The 19,629-nt window shown below is 46.2% G+C and overlaps 1 protein-coding gene across 2 annotated transcripts in view; it reads right to left on the reverse strand.

Annotated features, from left to right (window-relative positions):
- The window catches only part of eml5 (EMAP like 5), an 85,527-nt gene that overhangs the window by 26,029 nt on the left and 39,869 nt on the right, over positions 1-19,629 (reverse strand). For both annotated transcript variants that reach the window (XM_018764075.2, XM_018764073.2), the window contains exons 8-25: positions 19,393-19,530; positions 18,011-18,267; positions 17,177-17,389; positions 16,868-17,035; positions 12,470-12,576; positions 11,713-11,831; positions 11,256-11,442; positions 10,882-10,987; positions 10,400-10,493; positions 7,308-7,408; positions 6,821-7,014; positions 6,430-6,541; positions 6,165-6,292; positions 5,525-5,666; positions 4,538-4,690; positions 3,505-3,636; positions 3,262-3,350; positions 2,804-2,980 (exon numbers count right to left, since the gene is read on the reverse strand). In XM_018764075.2, coding sequence (XP_018619591.2) covers positions 2,804-2,980; positions 3,262-3,350; positions 3,505-3,636; positions 4,538-4,690; positions 5,525-5,666; positions 6,165-6,292; positions 6,430-6,541; positions 6,821-7,014; positions 7,308-7,408; positions 10,400-10,493; positions 10,882-10,987; positions 11,256-11,442; positions 11,713-11,831; positions 12,470-12,576; positions 16,868-17,035; positions 17,177-17,389; positions 18,011-18,267; positions 19,393-19,530 — 2,617 coding nt within the window. The remainder of the gene's footprint in view (positions 1-2,803; positions 2,981-3,261; positions 3,351-3,504; positions 3,637-4,537; positions 4,691-5,524; positions 5,667-6,164; positions 6,293-6,429; positions 6,542-6,820; positions 7,015-7,307; positions 7,409-10,399; positions 10,494-10,881; positions 10,988-11,255; positions 11,443-11,712; positions 11,832-12,469; positions 12,577-16,867; positions 17,036-17,176; positions 17,390-18,010; positions 18,268-19,392; positions 19,531-19,629) is intronic.

The raw sequence follows: 19,629 nt of genomic DNA on the forward strand, positions 1-19,629 counted from the left end.
TTTCAGTCAGACTTACCTCAGGGTATCATCCCCAGGGAAATGGCCAAGTGGAGTGATTAAACCAGGACTTGGGTCAATTCCTCCGCAGCTACTATAGCCAGAGGCAGCATCAGTGGTCTTGTTTCCTGCCTTGGACTGAGTATGCCCATAACTCACTGTCTCACATATCCACAGGATTGTCTCCCTTCCAGTGTATCCTAGGCTACCAGTCCCCTCTGTTCTCGTGGCACCCGAGTACCAGCAACGTGCCAGCCATCGACAAATGGTTCCACAACAGCGAAGAGGTGTGGCAGAAGGTGCAAGGCCATCTCTGTCAGAGCATCCAGCAGTACAAATACCAAGCAGACTGACATCAGTGCACACTCATGTTCCAGCCTGGCCAATGGGTATGGTTGTCCACCAACGACATCCAGTTCCAGCTGCCATCCAAGAAGGATAGTCCACGGTTTATAGGCCTACTCAAGATCCTCCAGCGCATCAATCCGGTAACCTACAGATTACAACTTCCCCCACTTGCGCATCTGTCCCACATTTCATGTGTCTCTTCTCAAGCCCTACTGTACCTCCCATGTACATGCATCACCTGGGGTGATCCCCCATTGCAGATCGATGGGGCTCTGGCCTACATACTGCACATGCTCCTGGACTCCAAGCGCCAAACGCGAGGGCCTGTACTACCTGGCTGACTGGGAGGGAAACTGCCCTGAGGAACGCAGCTGGGTTCCTGCATGCAACATCCTGGACACATCCCTCATTGCTGGCTTCTATCGGGACTAACTGGATCGGCTGGCACCCAGACTCAGAGGCCGCCCCACTGCCAGGGGTCCCAGGCCGGCAGAGGCCGCCCATGAGGGGGAGCGTGCTGTCACGACCACGCATGCACCTCAACCAGCAGCACCTGACTTCGATTAGGCACGTGTCCGGAATAAGAGCATTCAGCTAAAAACCATCCCCAGCTCCTTCTCAGTGTGGAATCTCTTAGAGACAACTGTCCCTCCTGCGTCCACGATTCTTTTTCAGCGCCTTACCCATCCTCCTCCATATACCTCACTCCTTGTTCCCTTGTTCGTCTCCTTGTCCCTGTTCCTGTCTCCCATGGCATCGAACCTCACTTCTCATCATTGACCACGTCTTCGGATTCTCCCCACGGACCATGTTCGCACCTCGGATTGAGCCACGCTTGTCCCCGACATAGAATATTGTGTTGTCCTGAGTTTCTTTATAATAAACAATCCTGCAATTGGGTCCATGCTCAGGTCTTTGGTCTGCTCAGCGCAAGAACGTCTGTCGTTGCATTTAAGATGGAAATCTGGTGTTTCAAACTTAAGCTTCTGCTGAGAGAGCACTTGTGTAAGATGCAGCAATACCATAGAAACTACCAAGTCTAAACATGACACTAACTGAGTCTAATCCAAAACAGATAGAAAGGGAAATTAAACCCAGAATTTGAACTTCTACAGCTGCACAGCCTTGTTCTCTCTTTCACTTATATTTACTTGTTCAGCTTTCCTCCAAAGCTACGTACCCATTTAAACAACAGGGTATTTTGGTGTGGTGGCTGAATTTTTTTAATAGTATGTAGCTTATGGTAAGAAAAGAATATATATATATTTTTTTTTCCCAGAACCGCTTGTCCCATACAGGGTTGCGGGGAACCGGAGCCTAACCCTGCAACACAGGGCGTAAGGCCGGGGGGGGGACACACACCCAGGACGGGACGCCAGTCCGTCGCAAGGCACCCCAAGTAGGACTTGAACCCCAGATGCACCGGAGAGCAGGACTGTGGTCCAACCCACTGCACCACCACGCCCCCCCAAGAAAAGAATATTTTATGCAAAACTCTTTTTGTTCTGTGCTGAATGTATACTGATAATGTTTTCTGTCATCACTCACAAGTATCACTGTTCTGTTGTCAACACTAGCAAGTACAATATGTAAATATACTAAAGCATACAAATATTTACAGTATATATACAGTATATATAGAGAGGGCACCCTGTAGTGCATTTACCTTGAGTTACCCCTGCAAGCAGATTACTTTCTCCAAAGCAACTTAGAATTTTAAGGTTAAAATTATTTACCCATTTATACAGCTGAGTAAGTCTACAGGAACAATTTAGGATAGGTACCTTGCTCAAGGGTACTACAGCCAGAGGTAGGGATTGAACCTGTGGTGTTTGGATTCAAAGACAATAGTTCTATCCCTGGTAGCATAGTGGTTAAAGTGTCATGCCCACAGCTTTCACGTGTATCACCAGTCAGAGAAGACAGGTATAAAGGGGCCGCGCCGGCACTCCTGCTTGCAAAAACTTGTCCAGAGCAACCGCATCTCCAGTACGTCTACGGAGAAGCGACCTCTGTCCTACCTCTCCAACGTTCCTGTCTCCGTGATCCTAACCCTCGCTATTCCTCCCTGACCACGTCTCTCGTGTTGCCCTTCAGAACCATGTCTATGAATTGTCCTACCACGCCTGTCGCCGACAATGGTTTCTGCCTTTCCCTTTTGGTTTGCTCCAAATAAACGCACCTGCATTTGGGTTCCTTGCAACACCGCCTTGCCTTCGCCTCTTGCGAGATGACATAGAGCTACTGCCTTTGGATCCAAAAGTTTGAAGTATAGTGTACACATATATATATATATATATACACACATATATATATATATATACATACGTGTGTGTGGTGGTCCAGGGTAGTACAGTACAAGATGGGGTTCAAACCTGGGTCCTCTGAGTCTAAAGGTGGTAGCTTTAACCACTACACTATCTACAGCAGAGAGAACTCAGCGCTTACTGCTTCTCACCTTTACAGGATACCTGAACAGCTTCACGTAACCCAGGTCGTCGCCGGTCGCCAACACCTTCCTGTTACTACTCAGACAGGCAGAGGTCACCTCTGCGACATCACTGAAAATTGGCCAAATGCCCTCGCAGGATGTTCCGAGTACGCAGGTCCATGTGCTCCAGTCGATCTTCTCCACCTGAGAGAAAGGGAAACCGCACTGAAGTTTCACGCTGGCTGGATGAAGTGTGTGTGACCTCACCCACCACTTGAACCCCTCCTCTAGGCATGGTAAAATGTCTCAAAGTCAAGCACAACCATAGCCTCCCCCCATCTGGTGACAAATAGTAAAATTAGAATGATAGGAACTTATGAAAAGTGGGTCGTGTTAATGCCAGCTCGCCCTTCCCACCTGGTCCTCGGGTGCTGGGGAAAGAAAGTAGGGCACCAACATCCACGGTGCTGGCTACCGGGGCCTACCTCTGTGGGGGGAATCATCTGCCTCCTGCCACGGGGAGCTTCAAAAAATAACTGCTCCTTTGCCGCTGTGTTGACCTGCAGCAGCTTCCCTGCGAGGAGGAAACCACAAAGGGAACAGTGCTGCACTTTAGGACCTTCCACCCTTAGTCAAACAGAGCATTGACGTAAAGTCCCGGTGAGCGACAGCAAGTGAACTCGTGGTGTGTCAGATGAGTGATGGGGTGGGGGGGGGTGGCCATGTACCTCTCCTGTCCCAGTCCAGGTGGGTGATACAGTTGAGGGAGCCCTTGCAGACGCCCACTCGTTTGCTGCTCATTACGTTGTAGATGTCCACAAAGCTGTCAGCTGAGGCCACAGCAAGGTATTTACCTGCCCCTGTGTGTACAGAGAGCATCTACCATTATGGTCCCGATCATACACACATATATCACACAAATAACAGCATGTCTCTGGGAAATCAGAGTAAAATCAGAGTACGAGGGATTAACCCATGCAAACACAAAGAAAAATACAAAGTCTGCACAGAGAGAGGTGATACTGGACTTGAACCTCCAGGCCTGGATGTGTCTGCATGAGCCCCATAATGCCCAAGGATGGTGTACATCTGCTGAGACCTTATACTGTATGTGTGCATGCATGGCCACCAGGTGGTAATTGGAAGCAAGCGGTAAATTGGTTAGAGCTGCTGCATTTGGCTTTGAAGGTTGCAGGTTTGAATCCCGACTCTTGCTGTAGGACCCCCAATCAAGGCATTTTGATTTGCTCCAGTGCAAGTTACACAGCTATATATATGGGGTAAATCAGTGTAAGCAACTTCACGCTCTAAGTGGCTATGGAGGAATGCGCTGGAAAAATGTAATGTGTGTATTTGTACTGAGCGCACAGGAAACCCATTAAGTTGCCAGAGGCAGAATGTCCCCTATCGACTGGTACTACAGACCTTTGTATCCCATGATTAATCTTCCATACCCAGGAGGCTGAAGGCTTAAGTTGAGATATTTTTAATGTTTGTTCATTCCTTCCCCGCAGTTCAGCTCCACCTTCCTCACTGTTCTCTGGACGGCACTGTTATCTGGCCTTGTTTCAGCAGATTCAGATCAAATTTGGGTCGGCATGCGACAAAATATATTCTCTTCACAGCAAGGAGGGGGAAGGAGACAGGTCCTCCAGGTAGCAGGCCCCAAAAGGAGCAGTGATTCTGCTTTCAGGAGAGCCGTCTACCTCCGACAAGCACTCCTGTGGTGGGAAGGTACACGAGTGAGAGCTTCCGACTGACCTGGTGAGAAGCGGATCTCGGAGATGACATCCTTGCGATGGTGGAAGGACACCAGGTCCTCCAGGGTGTCAGCATTGACGATGAGGAAGCTGCCGTCATTCAGTCCCACAGCCAAGGCTTTGCCATCCGGAGAAAAGCAGCAGCAGCGCCCCCCTGATGATGAGGCCATGCATTATACCACACACACTAGACCAAAATATTCATTTAGATATAGCAGTGTAAATCACCTGAAATCAGTGAGGTTACAGTGGAAGAAAAAGCAGAATGTTTCCTGTGGACACATTTTGCCTTCCCGAGTGCAGTAACACAACCATAACCATTCATAATGCTCTTCAACTAAGATAAGAAGAGCTGGCAGGAAATTGGAAGTGAGCAGGTATAGAGCTCAATATTTAGGCAAAGCTGGTAAGCTGTTTTACATAACATTACTTTACCATAACCAGGTGAGTAACCTTTCAAGCAGAGATGCGTGTGTCTTGCAGTATTATTAATTATCCCATTCAAGCAGATAACAACGGGGATAGACTGGCAAACACTTGGGGAGACTATTTCATTAAGACACATCATTCCAACTCACTTTACAGTGATACAAATTTACTCATTCAGCCGATGCTTGTTTCCGAAGCAACTTCCAATGTTAAGCTACCTACAATTATTTACCCGTTTATGCAGGTTGGGTATTTTCTAACTGGAACAATCAAGGAGAAGTTCCTTGCTCAAGGATACTACAACAGGAGGTGGGTTTCAGATATGGAACCTCTTAGCCCAAAGGCAGCAGCTTTAATCACTGCAATTCCTGCTGCATCATACAGTATAATATTGGTAGATAATGTAATGAACTGTAAATGGATTAAAGACACCTCACTCATATGAAAAGTAAGAATGGGGAGGGATGATGAAATGATGCAAAGGGGGATTTGTATAAAAGAATTGAAAGACAGATGAATCAGATGGTGCATAATGAGGGCAAGTGGACGGACGGGTTACCTTTCTTGAGTTTGCGCACAGCCAGCATGCAGTGGCTGGGGGAGAGGTCCCATATGCGCAAGGTCTTGTCATCGCTGACCGTGGCACACAGCGGCAGGTGGGGGTGGCTCGCCAGGCCCCACACCTCACCCTCCATGTGACCCTGCAAAATCATTGGAGAGCACCGATGCTTTACCCCCAGCATTACCTCATGTGGCCCCGTGGTCCACGAACACATTGCTCCCCAGGGTGCCCTGTCCTGCTTGTGCTGACCCAGATTAAGCAAGCCCTTCTTTTGAAGACTTTGTAATTATATTAGCTTGTGCGTTTTTCAGCGGGTCAAGGATACCCCGGAATAAGGCAAGAGTGTTCCACTTTTTCACCCGAGAGATCCTGAAGAAAGTGCATGGAAGGGGACTGCGTGGAGCAAATGAACATCCGACTGCTGACGGTTTTTATTGTATTATGTGTCAGTTTCTCAGCTGCCCTGCTACAGCCTTCCGTTTTACCTGCGCAGACCTGGCCTGATGTGACCTTCTTCCCCCAACAGATGACAAACTGTGCAGTGAGACTGCTTCTGAGCCATGAGAGCAGCTACAGTTCACCATTTACTGAAGAGCTGTATAACACCTCCACCGTGACTGATGTTCTGTCCCCTTACCTGGACTAACAAGGTGACGGGGCCGCTTTTGTCCACCTCAAGGATCTCACCATTTTTGGTCCCAACTAGGATGTGGCCATGGCCGAGCGATATGGCACGTATGGAGGGGTTGTCCTCCAGGAGCAGTCCTGCAGAGTTTCACATAAATGAGTGTGTTTAGCACAAAAGACAAAAACCCATCCTACTGCTGGGCGGTCGGTGTTTTCGAAGTCTACGGTCAGCTATGAATAGAGGCTGAAATCATTGGAAGAGAAAAGGGTGGTACCTTTGGAGCCAGGGGCTAAAACAGCCCTCTTAATTGCGTAGGTTTTTAGGCACCTCTCAAAGGTGTCGTCCCACAGAGTCACCACCCCATCCTTCCCTCCCGTCACAAAACCCTGGGGGCAGAAGAACAAGATACTCTGTGGTTACACGTCAAACTCAAAGTGACAAAAGATCAGCTTCACTGGTGCAAATTAAAAAAAAATGTAAAAAACACAACAATCTGGTGCTTAATGTCCACTAAGCAGGAGACTCAACCAAGGGCATTTTTTTTTTTTTAAATCTCTGGAATAAAATATGGCTTCTTGCCTGAGAATGTAAACTGTATTGATCTATATCAACCCAAAGTGACCATGTGGACAGCAGGACTGAGGCACTGATGAGGTCGCTTTTACCTTTTCCAGGGCATGCATGCTGAAAACAGGTCCATCATGCGCTTTCACCGTCTTCACTAGAAACATGTCCCTCCAAATGCAAATGTCCCCTGTGCATGTCCCTGAGAACACCATCTCCTCCGTCCAGCCATAAACCGCACTCATCATGGTCTCGGTCTTGCCCATGTTCCCCTTCCGCCCAATCAGACCTCCGCCTGCAGGTTGGAGACTATGTTAACATTAAGCGAACGCCGCCTAGATATGCAGCATTTACCGCATTGGGCACAATTGGTGTAACACCTCACTTCCCCCCACAGTCAGAACCTGGACACCTAAAGCCTCACTGGACCATCACAAACACCAGACCAGAGGACTGTATTCATTTCAAAACTGCTGGCACGAGTCAGGTTGTTTAAGGACCGTTGAGCACAGTTCAGTCTGATGTTCTGTTAAATAACCAGCACATGAGACACGATGTCCATCACACAGAAACCTCACATGGTCGTACCTGCTTTGTGCCAGAACTTCATGTGTTTGATTCCGGCGGTGATGAGCTTGTCAGGCATATACGGGTTAATTTTGACAACAAAAATCTTGTCCTTGCTTCCCCTGGGAAAAGCAAAATATCAAACATAGTTTTACTAATTAAACGGATGATTAAAGTTATTTTGGGATCTAATTACGAATATGAGACAGCAACAATAAATAAAATTAACTTCGAATGAACTTGAGCTTCTCAGGAACTGAAAATGGGCAGTTTATAATCAGTCAGAGAGACCCAAAGGTGGTTGGTGCACAGTATGTAGGAACCTCAGGCTCATTCAAGGGCTTCACTCTTATAGCCCTCTGACTGAAGCCCAGCCTGCAGAGGGAGCTGGGCCACTGGGCCTGAGAATCAGACACATAATTTCCCATCTCCCAGAGGGGAACTGCGAAGGACCCTTGCTATTCCAAGACATTTCGGAGCTGCGGCAACAGTTAGCGGCACACCAGGTGTTGCAGCACTCTGAACAGAGACCGCCTACAAAGTTAAATCCACATTCAGCAACGGTCCAGCAATCCTGCCCCGTCCCACTGGACAGGTGTTGACTGCTTTAGTTGATGGAAATGTTGCTGACGCAGCAAAACGCATCTAAGTGCGTGTAGGCTGAGAGTTGAACAAGAGTCGAAAAATCTCATACAGTGTGCAGTTCTTTATCCATTTTTTTTTTTTTTAACTCGAGATGCACACTATACACAGGGTAAAATTTAGCAAAATTGTTCTCATGCTGTGGATTGACGCCAAGCCACTGACTATATAAACACCTCAAGACAAGTCAATGCAATTTTTTACAGTTATAGTCAAAGCGAGATTACTTAGCAATATAACTAATATAGAGGCAAGCATATTTGAATTTAGTTTAAATATTTCCTCAATGGCGCAGTGGGTTAGCCCACAGTCTTGCTCTCTGGTGGGTCTGGGGTTTGAGTCCCGCTTGGGGTGCCTTGCGGCAGACAGGTGTCCTGTCCCCCTCTGGCCTTATGCCCTGTGTTGCTGGGTAGGCTCAGGTTCCCTGTGACCCCGTATGGGACGAGCGGTTCTGAAAGTGTGGGTGTGTGTATTTCCTTAATTTCAACAGACATGTCCCTTCTTGTGGTTGCGAAAATTAAGACAAAAGATTACACTCCATTGTTTATTAATATGCTGTATATATTTTCATACACAAATAAACATATTTCAAAAAAGTATGCAAAACTAAACAATTTCTGAAGTCACTTAGCTTCAAATCAAATCGGTTCCGCATTCCCATTATGGTTCTAGCTTAATTTATCATCCGCGGCATATGTACAATATTTGATCACTTTTTGTAGTTTACATATTTACATTTTTTGTACTTATACTACTTTGTACTCTTGTGTTTGTATACTCTTTAAATATGTTACGTATTCTGTGTCAGCTGTGTGTTTAGATTTAATCATTCAGCTGACACTTTTCTCCAAAGCAATTTACATTGTTAAGGTTACAATTATTACAGGTACACACTTATAATTATTTACCAATTTATACAGCTGTAGAATTTAGCCAGAGCAATTTAGGGTATGTACCTTGCTTAAAGGTAGGACAGCTGGAAGTGGGACTCAAACCTGCAACCTTATGGTTCAAAAGCAATAGCTCTAACCACTACAAGCTGTCACCCAACTATTTGTCCCTACTCAATGCATCTAGAACCACTGCAGATTCCTTGGGTGCATTAGGACAGTTGGCCAGTAAAACTCATTCTGACGTATGTTGAAACTTTGTGGATTTTTTAAATAAGATACTAAACTTCTAAGGAGGTCAGTTTCAGCCACTTTGCACACAATTTTCTCCAAACCAGCATTCATTCATTTAGACAGCTGGGCAATTTTACTGGAACAATTTGGGTAAGTACCTTTCTTAAGGGTATCACAACTGGAAGTTGGATTTGAACCTGTAATCTTTGGGTCTAAAGGTACAAGCACCAACCCTTCTGCTGCCAGGTATAGACAGAGTTGTAACTGTCATAGTAAATGTGTCTATTACACATAGGGGTTTAGATTTTTACATAATGGCAGTTACAGCAGCGCCAAGTGTAGGTGATTGAAAAGGGAACAACGCTTTGAATCAGCAATGAGTTTTTTTTTTTTCCATACCCTGTTATTCAGTTTCTCTTAGCATTTGCAGTGCAGTGAATTTAATTTTCTGTCTTGTGTATTTAATGTCCATGTAAAGGTGCTGCGTTCAGCATTCTTGCAGTACAGAAAGAGCACCATTCACTAAGGACTCTAACAGATTACATGACGAACTGCACTGTGCTGGTGAAGGCACTTAGACAGAGAAGGTACAGTTCAAAGAGTTCACTCTATAACCCCGGTCTGAGCTGTACCACACATCCATTGCCTGTTTCCAGTTCTCCAGCAGCCGCTGTGCGGGGCCTTGTGCAAAGGTATCTTACATGTACATGTGTTCATTTAGCAGACGCTTTTCTTCGAAGCGACGTACATCTCATAGAAAATACAATGTTTTCATTATATTAGCAGGAAGAGACACTTAGATGCAGATGTTGCAGATGTGTGATTCTTAAGGGCAATTTGCTTCTTTCCACCATATGAATCAGTGTTCATCACACAAGTGGCGGCATAAAACTTTATCCGAATATTGACGATTCCTGATCACCTTCCTAGTAATTTTTTTTGGGGGGGGCACATATAAGCAGTTCCATTACATCTTGAGTAATTTCTCTCAAATGACCAATGACAGGACTCATCAGCACGTGCTACCTTTGCTATGAAAAACTGCGTGATTCATCGGGCGAAAAAGGAAGCAGCCTGTTGAAGGTATAAATTGGAGCAACACCTGGATCTACCATAGAGCATTTGACCACCATGATTATTTCATAAAACAAAAGTTTCTGTCCACACCATGAAAAAAATTCTCTACTCCACTAGGCCATGATATTTACAACATATCAGGAGGTACGTACAGTAACGTAGTCATCTCTGTAAAAAGAAATGCAATTTTCTCTTCTGCAGGGCTCACAAATGAGAAATGCAGGTTTTAATATCTTCATCTTCAACAGCTGGGATGTATAGTGTGCTCACCTGATGGCTGAGAGCTTTTCTCCCTTCCTCCAGTCCCACAGGATGATGGTGTGATTATCATCCAGCCCAATGGACACCAGACGTTTGCCATCAGCTGTCAGGAAAAACAGGACCATCCTGTTACCTTTTCTAACAGCTCCAGCTGCCATTATAACAACCAACTCCATAGTAACATCCAGCGCTACGAAACCAGAGCACAGCTTGAAGCACTTAAAGTGAGCAACATGAATTAAAACAATTCCATATTCTGTACTGCAGTGAGAAATGTGTTTTATACACTTGGTTTGTGGTGACCGCACACTAATTTAGCTAACGATAGGAGTTACAGACGACTGTAAAAGACTTATTTTGGGTGAATTCCATTCTAGTTACTGTGATGCTCCTTGGGTATTGGACCTTACATCATAAACGGAAAATGTATGAAAACAGAAACCCATAGGTACAGATTTATACTCTCTTGATACACAGAATTAAGCCGTTACCGGAAAAATCCAGAGCGCACACCCCGTACTGATGATATCCCTTTAGTACTGACATTGGTTTCAGCATTTCTGTGTCCCATATGTGGATTGAGGAATCTCGCCCAACCTGTTCAAACGGCAGGGAAAAAATGTAACTAATTTCACACTCGCAAAAAACATGCATGAGACAGAAACTTTTATCAGCACAAAACTGAATGTACTGGCCAGTAGCAACAGTTACATAAGTATGACTGATCTGCTTCTCTTCTTCTTGAGCTCTGTATCCAATTTATTTCATAAGGCCTACAGTATACAATAAAGGCAAAGCTGTACAGATACAAATGTAATCAAGGGATCCTTTCCAAACTATGACCCCAACATGATTGCATTGATACCTGTCCAGTGGCTACATAGTCCTTCAGGGGGTGGATGGCAAGACAGAGGATGTCGTCATCATGACCAAGGTAGAAGCGCTGTGTGTTCTGCTGCCGATTATAAATGATCCCAACTGCCGCCACGTGGTACACAATTTCCCCAGTCTGGGTGTAGAACAGGTTACTCCTGCAGTCGTAGCCCCTGTAGCTGGTATACCAGTCCAATTGCAAGGAAATAAGAAAAGGCCAAATCAGGACGAGCACACCGGACAGCTCCCAGCACGATGGACTTTGTCCGGCTGAAGATCTTGTTAAAGGGCAGGTGAAATGAGAATTTCATCCCTCCCCCCATCGGCATCTTATAGGCCTTGCACCATTGACTGAGCCAACACCCTACAGACTGAATACCTGCAAACTATTCAGTCACATTCAGACCGTCAGAGAAAAAACCTAAAGGTGATGAGCATGACTTTCTCACCCATGAATGAAGTGGAGCTTCAGAGCACTTGTCGGTGCCCTCTCCCGCTTCTTGATGGACGTTGCCCGGTGCTTTTCCCTGCACTGCTCTTTAAGCTGAGGTAGATCTTCTTTGTAAACCTGGACAAGGGAAAAATCCAATCAATCTGTGTCCTGATAAAACCGAAATGTACTAATATTTGAGAAGACTATGAAAAAATATCTTACTTCGCCCCAAATGTTTTAGATAAGATGAACACATTCAAAATCCTTTAATAAATGTAACAATCTGAGGTAGGAGGTTTAGGGTCTGTGAGACTACAGTTTAAATTCCAGACTTCAACACTTCCAACCCTTCCTCCCACACTTTTTGGCATCCCTTGGACTTGGCGTCACAGGTGGAGATAAGGTGTGGGAGGTTTGCTGTGAACACCCCACACAAGATTATACTAGTGGTTTGACCTTTTATCAAGGGTTCAGTTGTTTATAAACAAGATTCATGAAAACTCTTTTGTGTAACACTTCTCTTTGATTGACATTTATTACACATTTCCGCCTAGCTATCATTCCTTAATCTGAAAAAAATCAATGGCAAATAGTTAAGTACTTTTGCATTAATATGCTTCTCTTAAAAATTTCTTTTCATACTTAGGTTTCAATCCTTTATATAAGACAAAAGGACCAGTTCAAGGATTATTATAACGGCTGATTGAATGATCTCTCTTGAACACATATGCAGTGTCACACGCGGCTACTGTATATGATGTCTGGACACAAACCTGGCGCCGGTAAGTGAGCTGAGTCTCCTGCTCAATTTCAGAGTCCATCTCAGGAACGTCGGATTGGTCTGAGTCAGACTCTTCACTGTTGGAGTCCACCAGCGTCTCTGCAAGTAGCCAGCATAGTCAATGACATTGAGAAAACAGGTCTGTCACCTTGCAGATGTTAACCTGCATGGAATGCCACCTTAAAAGCCCAACTGGAAGTGGGGAAGATGGAGAACTCCAGGGAGACCTCAGGCTGTCACTTCCCATTAAGCACACCTCAAACTAGGACAGAGTAGTCTTTCTCAGCTTGGGTGATGCCCCTGATTCATCGAGCAACCCATCAGCATGTTGTGATGGCCGGACTGCCAGTCTGGAACTGCCAGTCTGCTGTGAGAAAAGCTGACTTCATACCAGCCTATGCCTCCCATCTCTCACTGGACCTCCTGGCCCTAACTGAAACCTGGATCACCCCAGACAACTCCGCCACTACTCCTTCTCTCACACCTCTCGTTCCTCCGGCAGAGGTGGAGGCACAGGCCTGCTCATCTCTCCCCGGTGGGAATACTCTATTCTTCCTCTTCCCTTGCATGATCTGTCCTCCTTTGAATGGCATGCTGTCTCTATCACTGCCCCAATCACTCTTGTTGTGGTTGTTCTTTATCGCTCTCCTGGCCCTCTTGGCCGCTTCCTGGATGACCGTGACATCTTGTTGAGCTCTCTGCCAGGGGATAACTCTCCGCTGATTCTCCTGGGTGACTTCAACCTGCAAGTCGATGACCATGCAAGCAGCCTTCTGTTGCTCCTACAGTCCTTTGATTGCTCCCTGTCCCAATCCCCTGCTATTCATAAAGCGGGCAATTGTCTTGACCTTGTATTTTCCCTCAACTGTGGCTATCCCGTTCTCTCTGTCACTCCACTGCATGTCTCTGACCACTTCTTCATTTCCTTTCAATCCTTCCTCATCATTCACTCTTCGTCTCTTCCTGCACCCGTTGTCACCTTTTGCCGCAACTTAAAATCTCTCTCATCTTTCTGCTTTGCCTCTTCTACTCTGGCCGTTCTCCCTTCTGCTCCACAATTCTCAGATCTATCTACAGATGATGCCACTAACACTTTCCTCTCTGTCCTGTCTTCCACCCTTGACTCTCTCTGTCCTCTGTCTTCTAGACCAGCACACCCCATTGCTACCCCATGGCTGTCTGATATGTTACGTGCTAACAGGACCAAACCGCGGGCTGCAGAGCAAAGATGGCGTAAATCCAAAACTCCATCGGACCTGGATGCTTACCAGTCACTATTAGCTGCTTTTCAGTTTGCTGTCTCTTCAGCTAAAACCTCCTTTTTCCACAACAAAATACTGTCTGCATCCAAAAAACCGCACAGACTCTTTGCCACCTTCTCATCCCTTCTGTGTCCCCCGCCACCTCCTCCTCTTCCACCCTGACTTTGCTTTGTTTTTCAGAGACAAAGTCAAAGCGATCACTGATAAATTCTCACCATCAACCCGCCCGGTTCGCGCTGGACCTCCCTGCAAAGCTATCCTCTCCAACTTCAAGCCGCTCTCTGAATCTGAAGTTCGCTGACCTCCTGATATTGCGCAGAGCCACCACCTGCTTGCTTGATCCGATCCCATCATCACTCCTTCAGAAGATTTCCCCGCAACTCTTCTCCTTCATCTCTTCTATCATCAACTCCTCACTCTCCTCTGGCTGTTTCCCAGCTGCCTTCAAAACTGCTCTATCTAATTTCACCTCTGTTGAAAAATCCTCCCTGGACCCCAATCTGGTTGAAAATTACAGACCGCTCTCTCTCCTCTCTTTCCTGTCTAAAACCCTAGAGCGGGCAGTCTGTGATCAACTGTCTCATTTCCTCACCCGGAACCATCTCATCGATGGTTATCAGTCTGGTTTTAAAGTTGGTCACTCAACTGAGACTGCCCTTCTGGCGGTATCTGACGCTCTCCAAGCTGCTAGAGCTGCCATCCTCTTCTCGGTCCTCATTCTCCTCCATCTGTCTGCAGCATTCGACACTGTCAATCACTGGATTCTACTCTCCTCTCTTAACCAGCTTGAGATCAAAGGTGCGGCACTAAAATGGTTTGAATCCTACCTCTCTGACAGATCCTATCAAGTGGTCTGGCGGAGCTCTCGTTCTTCTCCTCTGCCTCTCTCAACCGGTGTTCCGCAGGGCTCGGTATTGGGTCCTCTTCGTTTCTCCATCTACACCTCTTTCCTCGGTCTGGTCATAGCCTCCCATGGATTCAAATACCACTGCTATGCTGATAATACCCACCTCTTCCTCTCCTTTCCACCTGGTGCATCAGACATCTCCGCACGCATTGCTGCCTGCCTGTCGGACATCTCTTCATGGATGTACAATCACCACCTCCAGCTCAACCTCTTCAAAACAGAGATTCTTTACCTCCCAGCTGGCCTATCCTTTTGTCATGACCTCTCGATCAAACTGGACAACTCACTCATTTCGCCTAGCTCCTTTGCTAAGAGTCTGGGAGTAATGACTGATGCGAGTCTGTCATTCTCTCAACATATCGAAGCCACAACGCGGTCCTGCAGATACATCCTGCATAATATTCGTAGGATCCATCCTTACCTCACTACTGATTCTGCCCAACTACTTGTCCAGGCTATGATGACTTCCCGTCTGGACTACTGCAACTCTCTTCTGTGTGGCCTTCCTGCTAATGCCATCAAACCTCTGCAGCTTCTACAGAATGCTGCTGCACGAGTTGTGTTTGATTTGCCAAAGCGCTCCCATGTATCTCCTCTACTCATTTCTCTGCACTGGCTTCCTATAGATGCCCGGATCAAATTCAAGACCCTAGTTATTGTCTACAAATGCATCAATAGAACTGCTCCCAACTATTTACAAGACTTAATCAACCGGTACACCCCAGCCAGGCTCCTTCATTCATCTACTTCTGCTCGCTTGGTGGTCCCGCGCACGAAAGGCAAAGCTCAGAGGTTCTCGGTTCTGGGTCCATTGTGGTGGAATGATCTTCCCCTGTCACTCAGAACTGCGGAAACTCTATCTATTATCAAGAAGGGTCTGAAAACCTACCTTTTTCAGATCCACTTCACCCAAGATCTCTCCAGCTCATTTACAGTGTAACTGTTCACGCATCGTAACTCTAGAAGCATCCCCAGATACAACCTTTATTCAGCCATTACTCTGGTATTGTACTGCTCATTTGTGTATCTTGTAACACACACACACACACACACACACACACACACACACACACACACACACACACACACTTTCAGAACCGCTTGTCCCAGATGGGGTCGTGGGGAACCGGAGCCTACCCGGCAACACAGGGCGTAAGGCCAGAGGGGGAGGAGACACACCCAGGACAGGACGCCAATCCGCCGCAAGGCACCCCAAGCGGGACTCAAACCCCAGACCCACTGGAGAACAGGACCCAGTCCAACCCACTGCGCCACCGCACCCCCACTTATCTTACAACATTTAAAAAAAAAAAAAAAAAAGAAAATGGTGGGAAGGTATCGGGATTTATCTATCCTGTGTCTTATGCACCTACTCGAACGATGAACCTCGGTGCAGCAAGTGGTAGGGAACAAACTAGGTTTGCTTGAGACTTTCATGTCTGCAGCTGTCTCCTTCTCTTAATGTAATACATTAATTGTACTTTTGCTGAGATGTATGTTGCTTTGGACAAAAGCGTCTGCTAAATGAATAAATGTAAATGTAAATGTAGTGCAGAAGCGCTGCTCACTGTCACGATGGTATTGCTCAAGTAGGCAAGGTGGAATGCTGATTTAGAGAAATCCCAGAGCAGGCACATTAAATATAGCCTAGCATTAGGACAATTTAGTGGAATGGTCATTAGCAAAATGGTTTGATCTACTTCCCATTGTGCAGCAGAGACTACACTGTGGGGGGCATGGTGGCGTGGTGGGTTTGGCCAGTGTTCACTCTGTGGCGGATCTGGGGTTTGAGCTCTGCTCGTGGTGCCTTGCAACGGAGTGGCGGCCCATCCAGGGTGTGTCTCCTCCCCGTTTGGCCTTGCAACCCGTAGAGTCCGGCTCGGCACAAGCAGTTATTGACGATGGATGGAGACTACACTATAGTGTTCCCTCTACTAAGAATAGGGTTAGTATGTACTTTTGTCAGTCCATAAACCTTATGGAATTGGGTGTGAAGCCACTATTATTAATTTAATAATGCAGAAGATGGAACATTCTGTAGCTTGCCTGCCCTCAAAGAACTCGAGAGACATGACTGGAGGTGATGCATCACCAAGGCAACAGGGTGTCTCTTCTAGATACGTCACTCAGTGTTATGAGCGTATGTAGTAAGGCTATGCATATAAATCACAATCAGAGTCCCACTGGTGAAGCAACAATCAGGAGAGGAACAGAGACGTACCTTGGGGAGCTATGTGAAGGGCATCTTTAGGTTTTCTTTCTGGGATGAACTTCCACTGGAATACAGAGTGATCGGCTCCACCAATAGTAATCACCCACTGGTAGTCATGCGACCACCTGGCGTTGGTTATATGGGCAGAATGACCTAAATATTTTTTAAACTTTGCACCTAGAACCAAAAGAAATAAAGCACTGCTATTTTATCCAGTGCTAATGGCTTTAAAACAGTCAGAGAGTCAGAGATAGTATAACTTCAAAGAAACAAGACTTTCACAGTATAATTAAAAGATTCAGCAGAAACAAAACATACCTTTCCTTACACAAGGGTACCGTAGAAGCTTTACTAATCCATAATCATCAGCTGTCACGAGTACTTGATTGTTGAAGTTGGCATCCACAGAGTTAATGTCATTGATTTCGGAATACTTGGGCCAAATGCCATTGACCTCTGGTCCCAGGACACAGGTCCACGTAGCCCACTGCACCATCTTAATCTCCTCCTTGTTGGTGACCTCTTTGCCACCTAAGCGGGGGGGGGGGGGGTGAAATACCAGCTCAAGCAAACGGAGGACAGATGTGTGGTCTGCAGTCACAATGTCCACAAGTCAGTGGTCCACAAACGGGTGATGCAGCTAAGGAGGAAAACGGGACCCGCTCAAAAAAGGAAAGAGCACATGCAAAGCAGAAATGTGTGCTGCCTCTCAGAAAAAATTTTACTAAACTAAATATGTTCTTGCTCTATTATTAGATAGCGGGGGGAAGGAGTTGAGGTTCCCTTAGCACTGAGGGTCTCATTAACGTGGAGTGACAAATGTGTTCAGATGAGTTGATGCAGAAGGAGTCTGACAAAGTATTGCATCTCTACTAAGTAGCACAATCTAACTCGCCATATCTTTCCTATCTATGAAGAAACACGGTAACTATCCCCAATCGACCACATTATGTGACTGTCAATTAAACAGTAACCAGTTGGAAAAATGAATTACAGTGAAGTCACCAAAGGCAATTTCAGGAAACAAAATGCATACAATAAGGCTATTTGTCCAAAAAAACATTTAGCCGGATCTTATCCTGTACTATGAGGTGGATGTCTTGGCCAGAGCAGCAGGTTTGCAACCGCTCTGTCCAACAACATGGCTCTTACTTGGCATTCTATAGAAGAACCTCTTGCCGGCACCGTCGTTGGTCTGCAGGTACTTGCTGTCAGCGGACCAGTCCATGTGTGTTATGAAGCTGCCAGAGGCTGCGCACTCGCCCACCTTCTTGTAGCGCTGTACCACCCCATAGATGTCCACCAGGCCATCGTTGGAGCCCACAGCCAGGTGAGCCCCATCGGGGGAGTACTTCAATTCGTGGATGGCCTCCTTACGGTCCTTGATGTGCACCACCTCCGTCATGTCCCTGTGGGAAGGTCAACCAGAGAGGCACTCCTTAGAAAAGGACTGAGTACATCAGCTGCACATGGTGATATACAGAACAGGCTCCCCATCCTAGGATCTAGATCTGTTTTGACCACAGCCGGTGTTCATTTCTGGAATAAAACCACTTACTTTACTTTATTTAGCAGACACTTTTCTCCAAATTGACTTCCAATGAACTCTATGTAGTGTTATCAGCCCATACATCTTATTCACCACAGTGATTACACTGCTAGATACACTACTTGCAACAGTTCACTCATCCATACATCAGTGGAACCTGAACAGGGTGTCTTCAGACTGTGAGAGCAAACCAAAGTACTCCAAGGAAACCCACACAGACTGAGCAGGGATCAAACCCACATCCTGCTGCACCACCCAGGCACTATGAGACAGCAGCACTACTCGCTGTGCCACCATGCCACCCACTTTAGCTAGAATTGAATTTACTCTATAAAACAGCTATAATGGTTTTAAAATTCTTAGATAAGAATCAACAGCCTCATTGTATGTTAAGATATCTTAAAGGTCTATCACCCTGTTCTTGCAAGTGTTTTACAGTGTATGTAGCTGGTCATCGCAAATACAGACAGCACGACATAAAAGTAAATATATACAGGTGGTCCCCGATTTATGATGGTTCGACTTACGATTTTTTCGACTTTACGATAATGAGCTGGTGACAGACATTCAGTAGAAACTGGACTTCGAATTTTGAATTTAGATTTTTTCCTGGGTAAGTGATACGAGTAGTGATACTCTCTCGCGATGCTGGGCAGCGGCAGCAATCCGCATCTCCAAGACTGTCACGCAGAGGTGTGTATTAGGTGTATTAAATACATCTCCGACTTACGATATTTTCAACTTCTGATGGCTTTCGGGGAACGTAACCCCATCGTAAATCAGGGACCACCTGTACACTTGTTATGCAAAGATTAGAAAGTACTGTGAAATATTGTGCATGGACATATATGATAGTTGACACAAACTCTAAAACGCAACGGGTCCTTGACTATCCAGCTAACCCAGGTGGTCTCTCAACTTGGCTGCATTCCCCTGTGTGACCCTCCTTACTCAGTCAGTCTCCTTTACTGCCCATGATGCATACCTGACACGCAGGACAGTGAAGGAGCCATCCTTCATGCCAAGTGCCAGGTGGATGCCATCCGTGCTAACAGCTGCGCACCGGATAGGCTCCTCCATGTTGCAGCGAGCGATGAGCGCATGGTCAACGAGGCTCCATATCCTGTGAAAAGCGGGGGATGAAAGCTACTGAGGATGAGACAGAATTATCTTCGAACCCACCCACCCCAGTTAGAACTGATAACCTTGGCTAAACTTTGCT

Source organism: Scleropages formosus, chromosome 15, assembly GCF_900964775.1.
Source record: "Scleropages formosus chromosome 15, fSclFor1.1, whole genome shotgun sequence".
Classification (NCBI taxonomy): Eukaryota; Metazoa; Chordata; class Actinopteri; order Osteoglossiformes; family Osteoglossidae; genus Scleropages; species Scleropages formosus.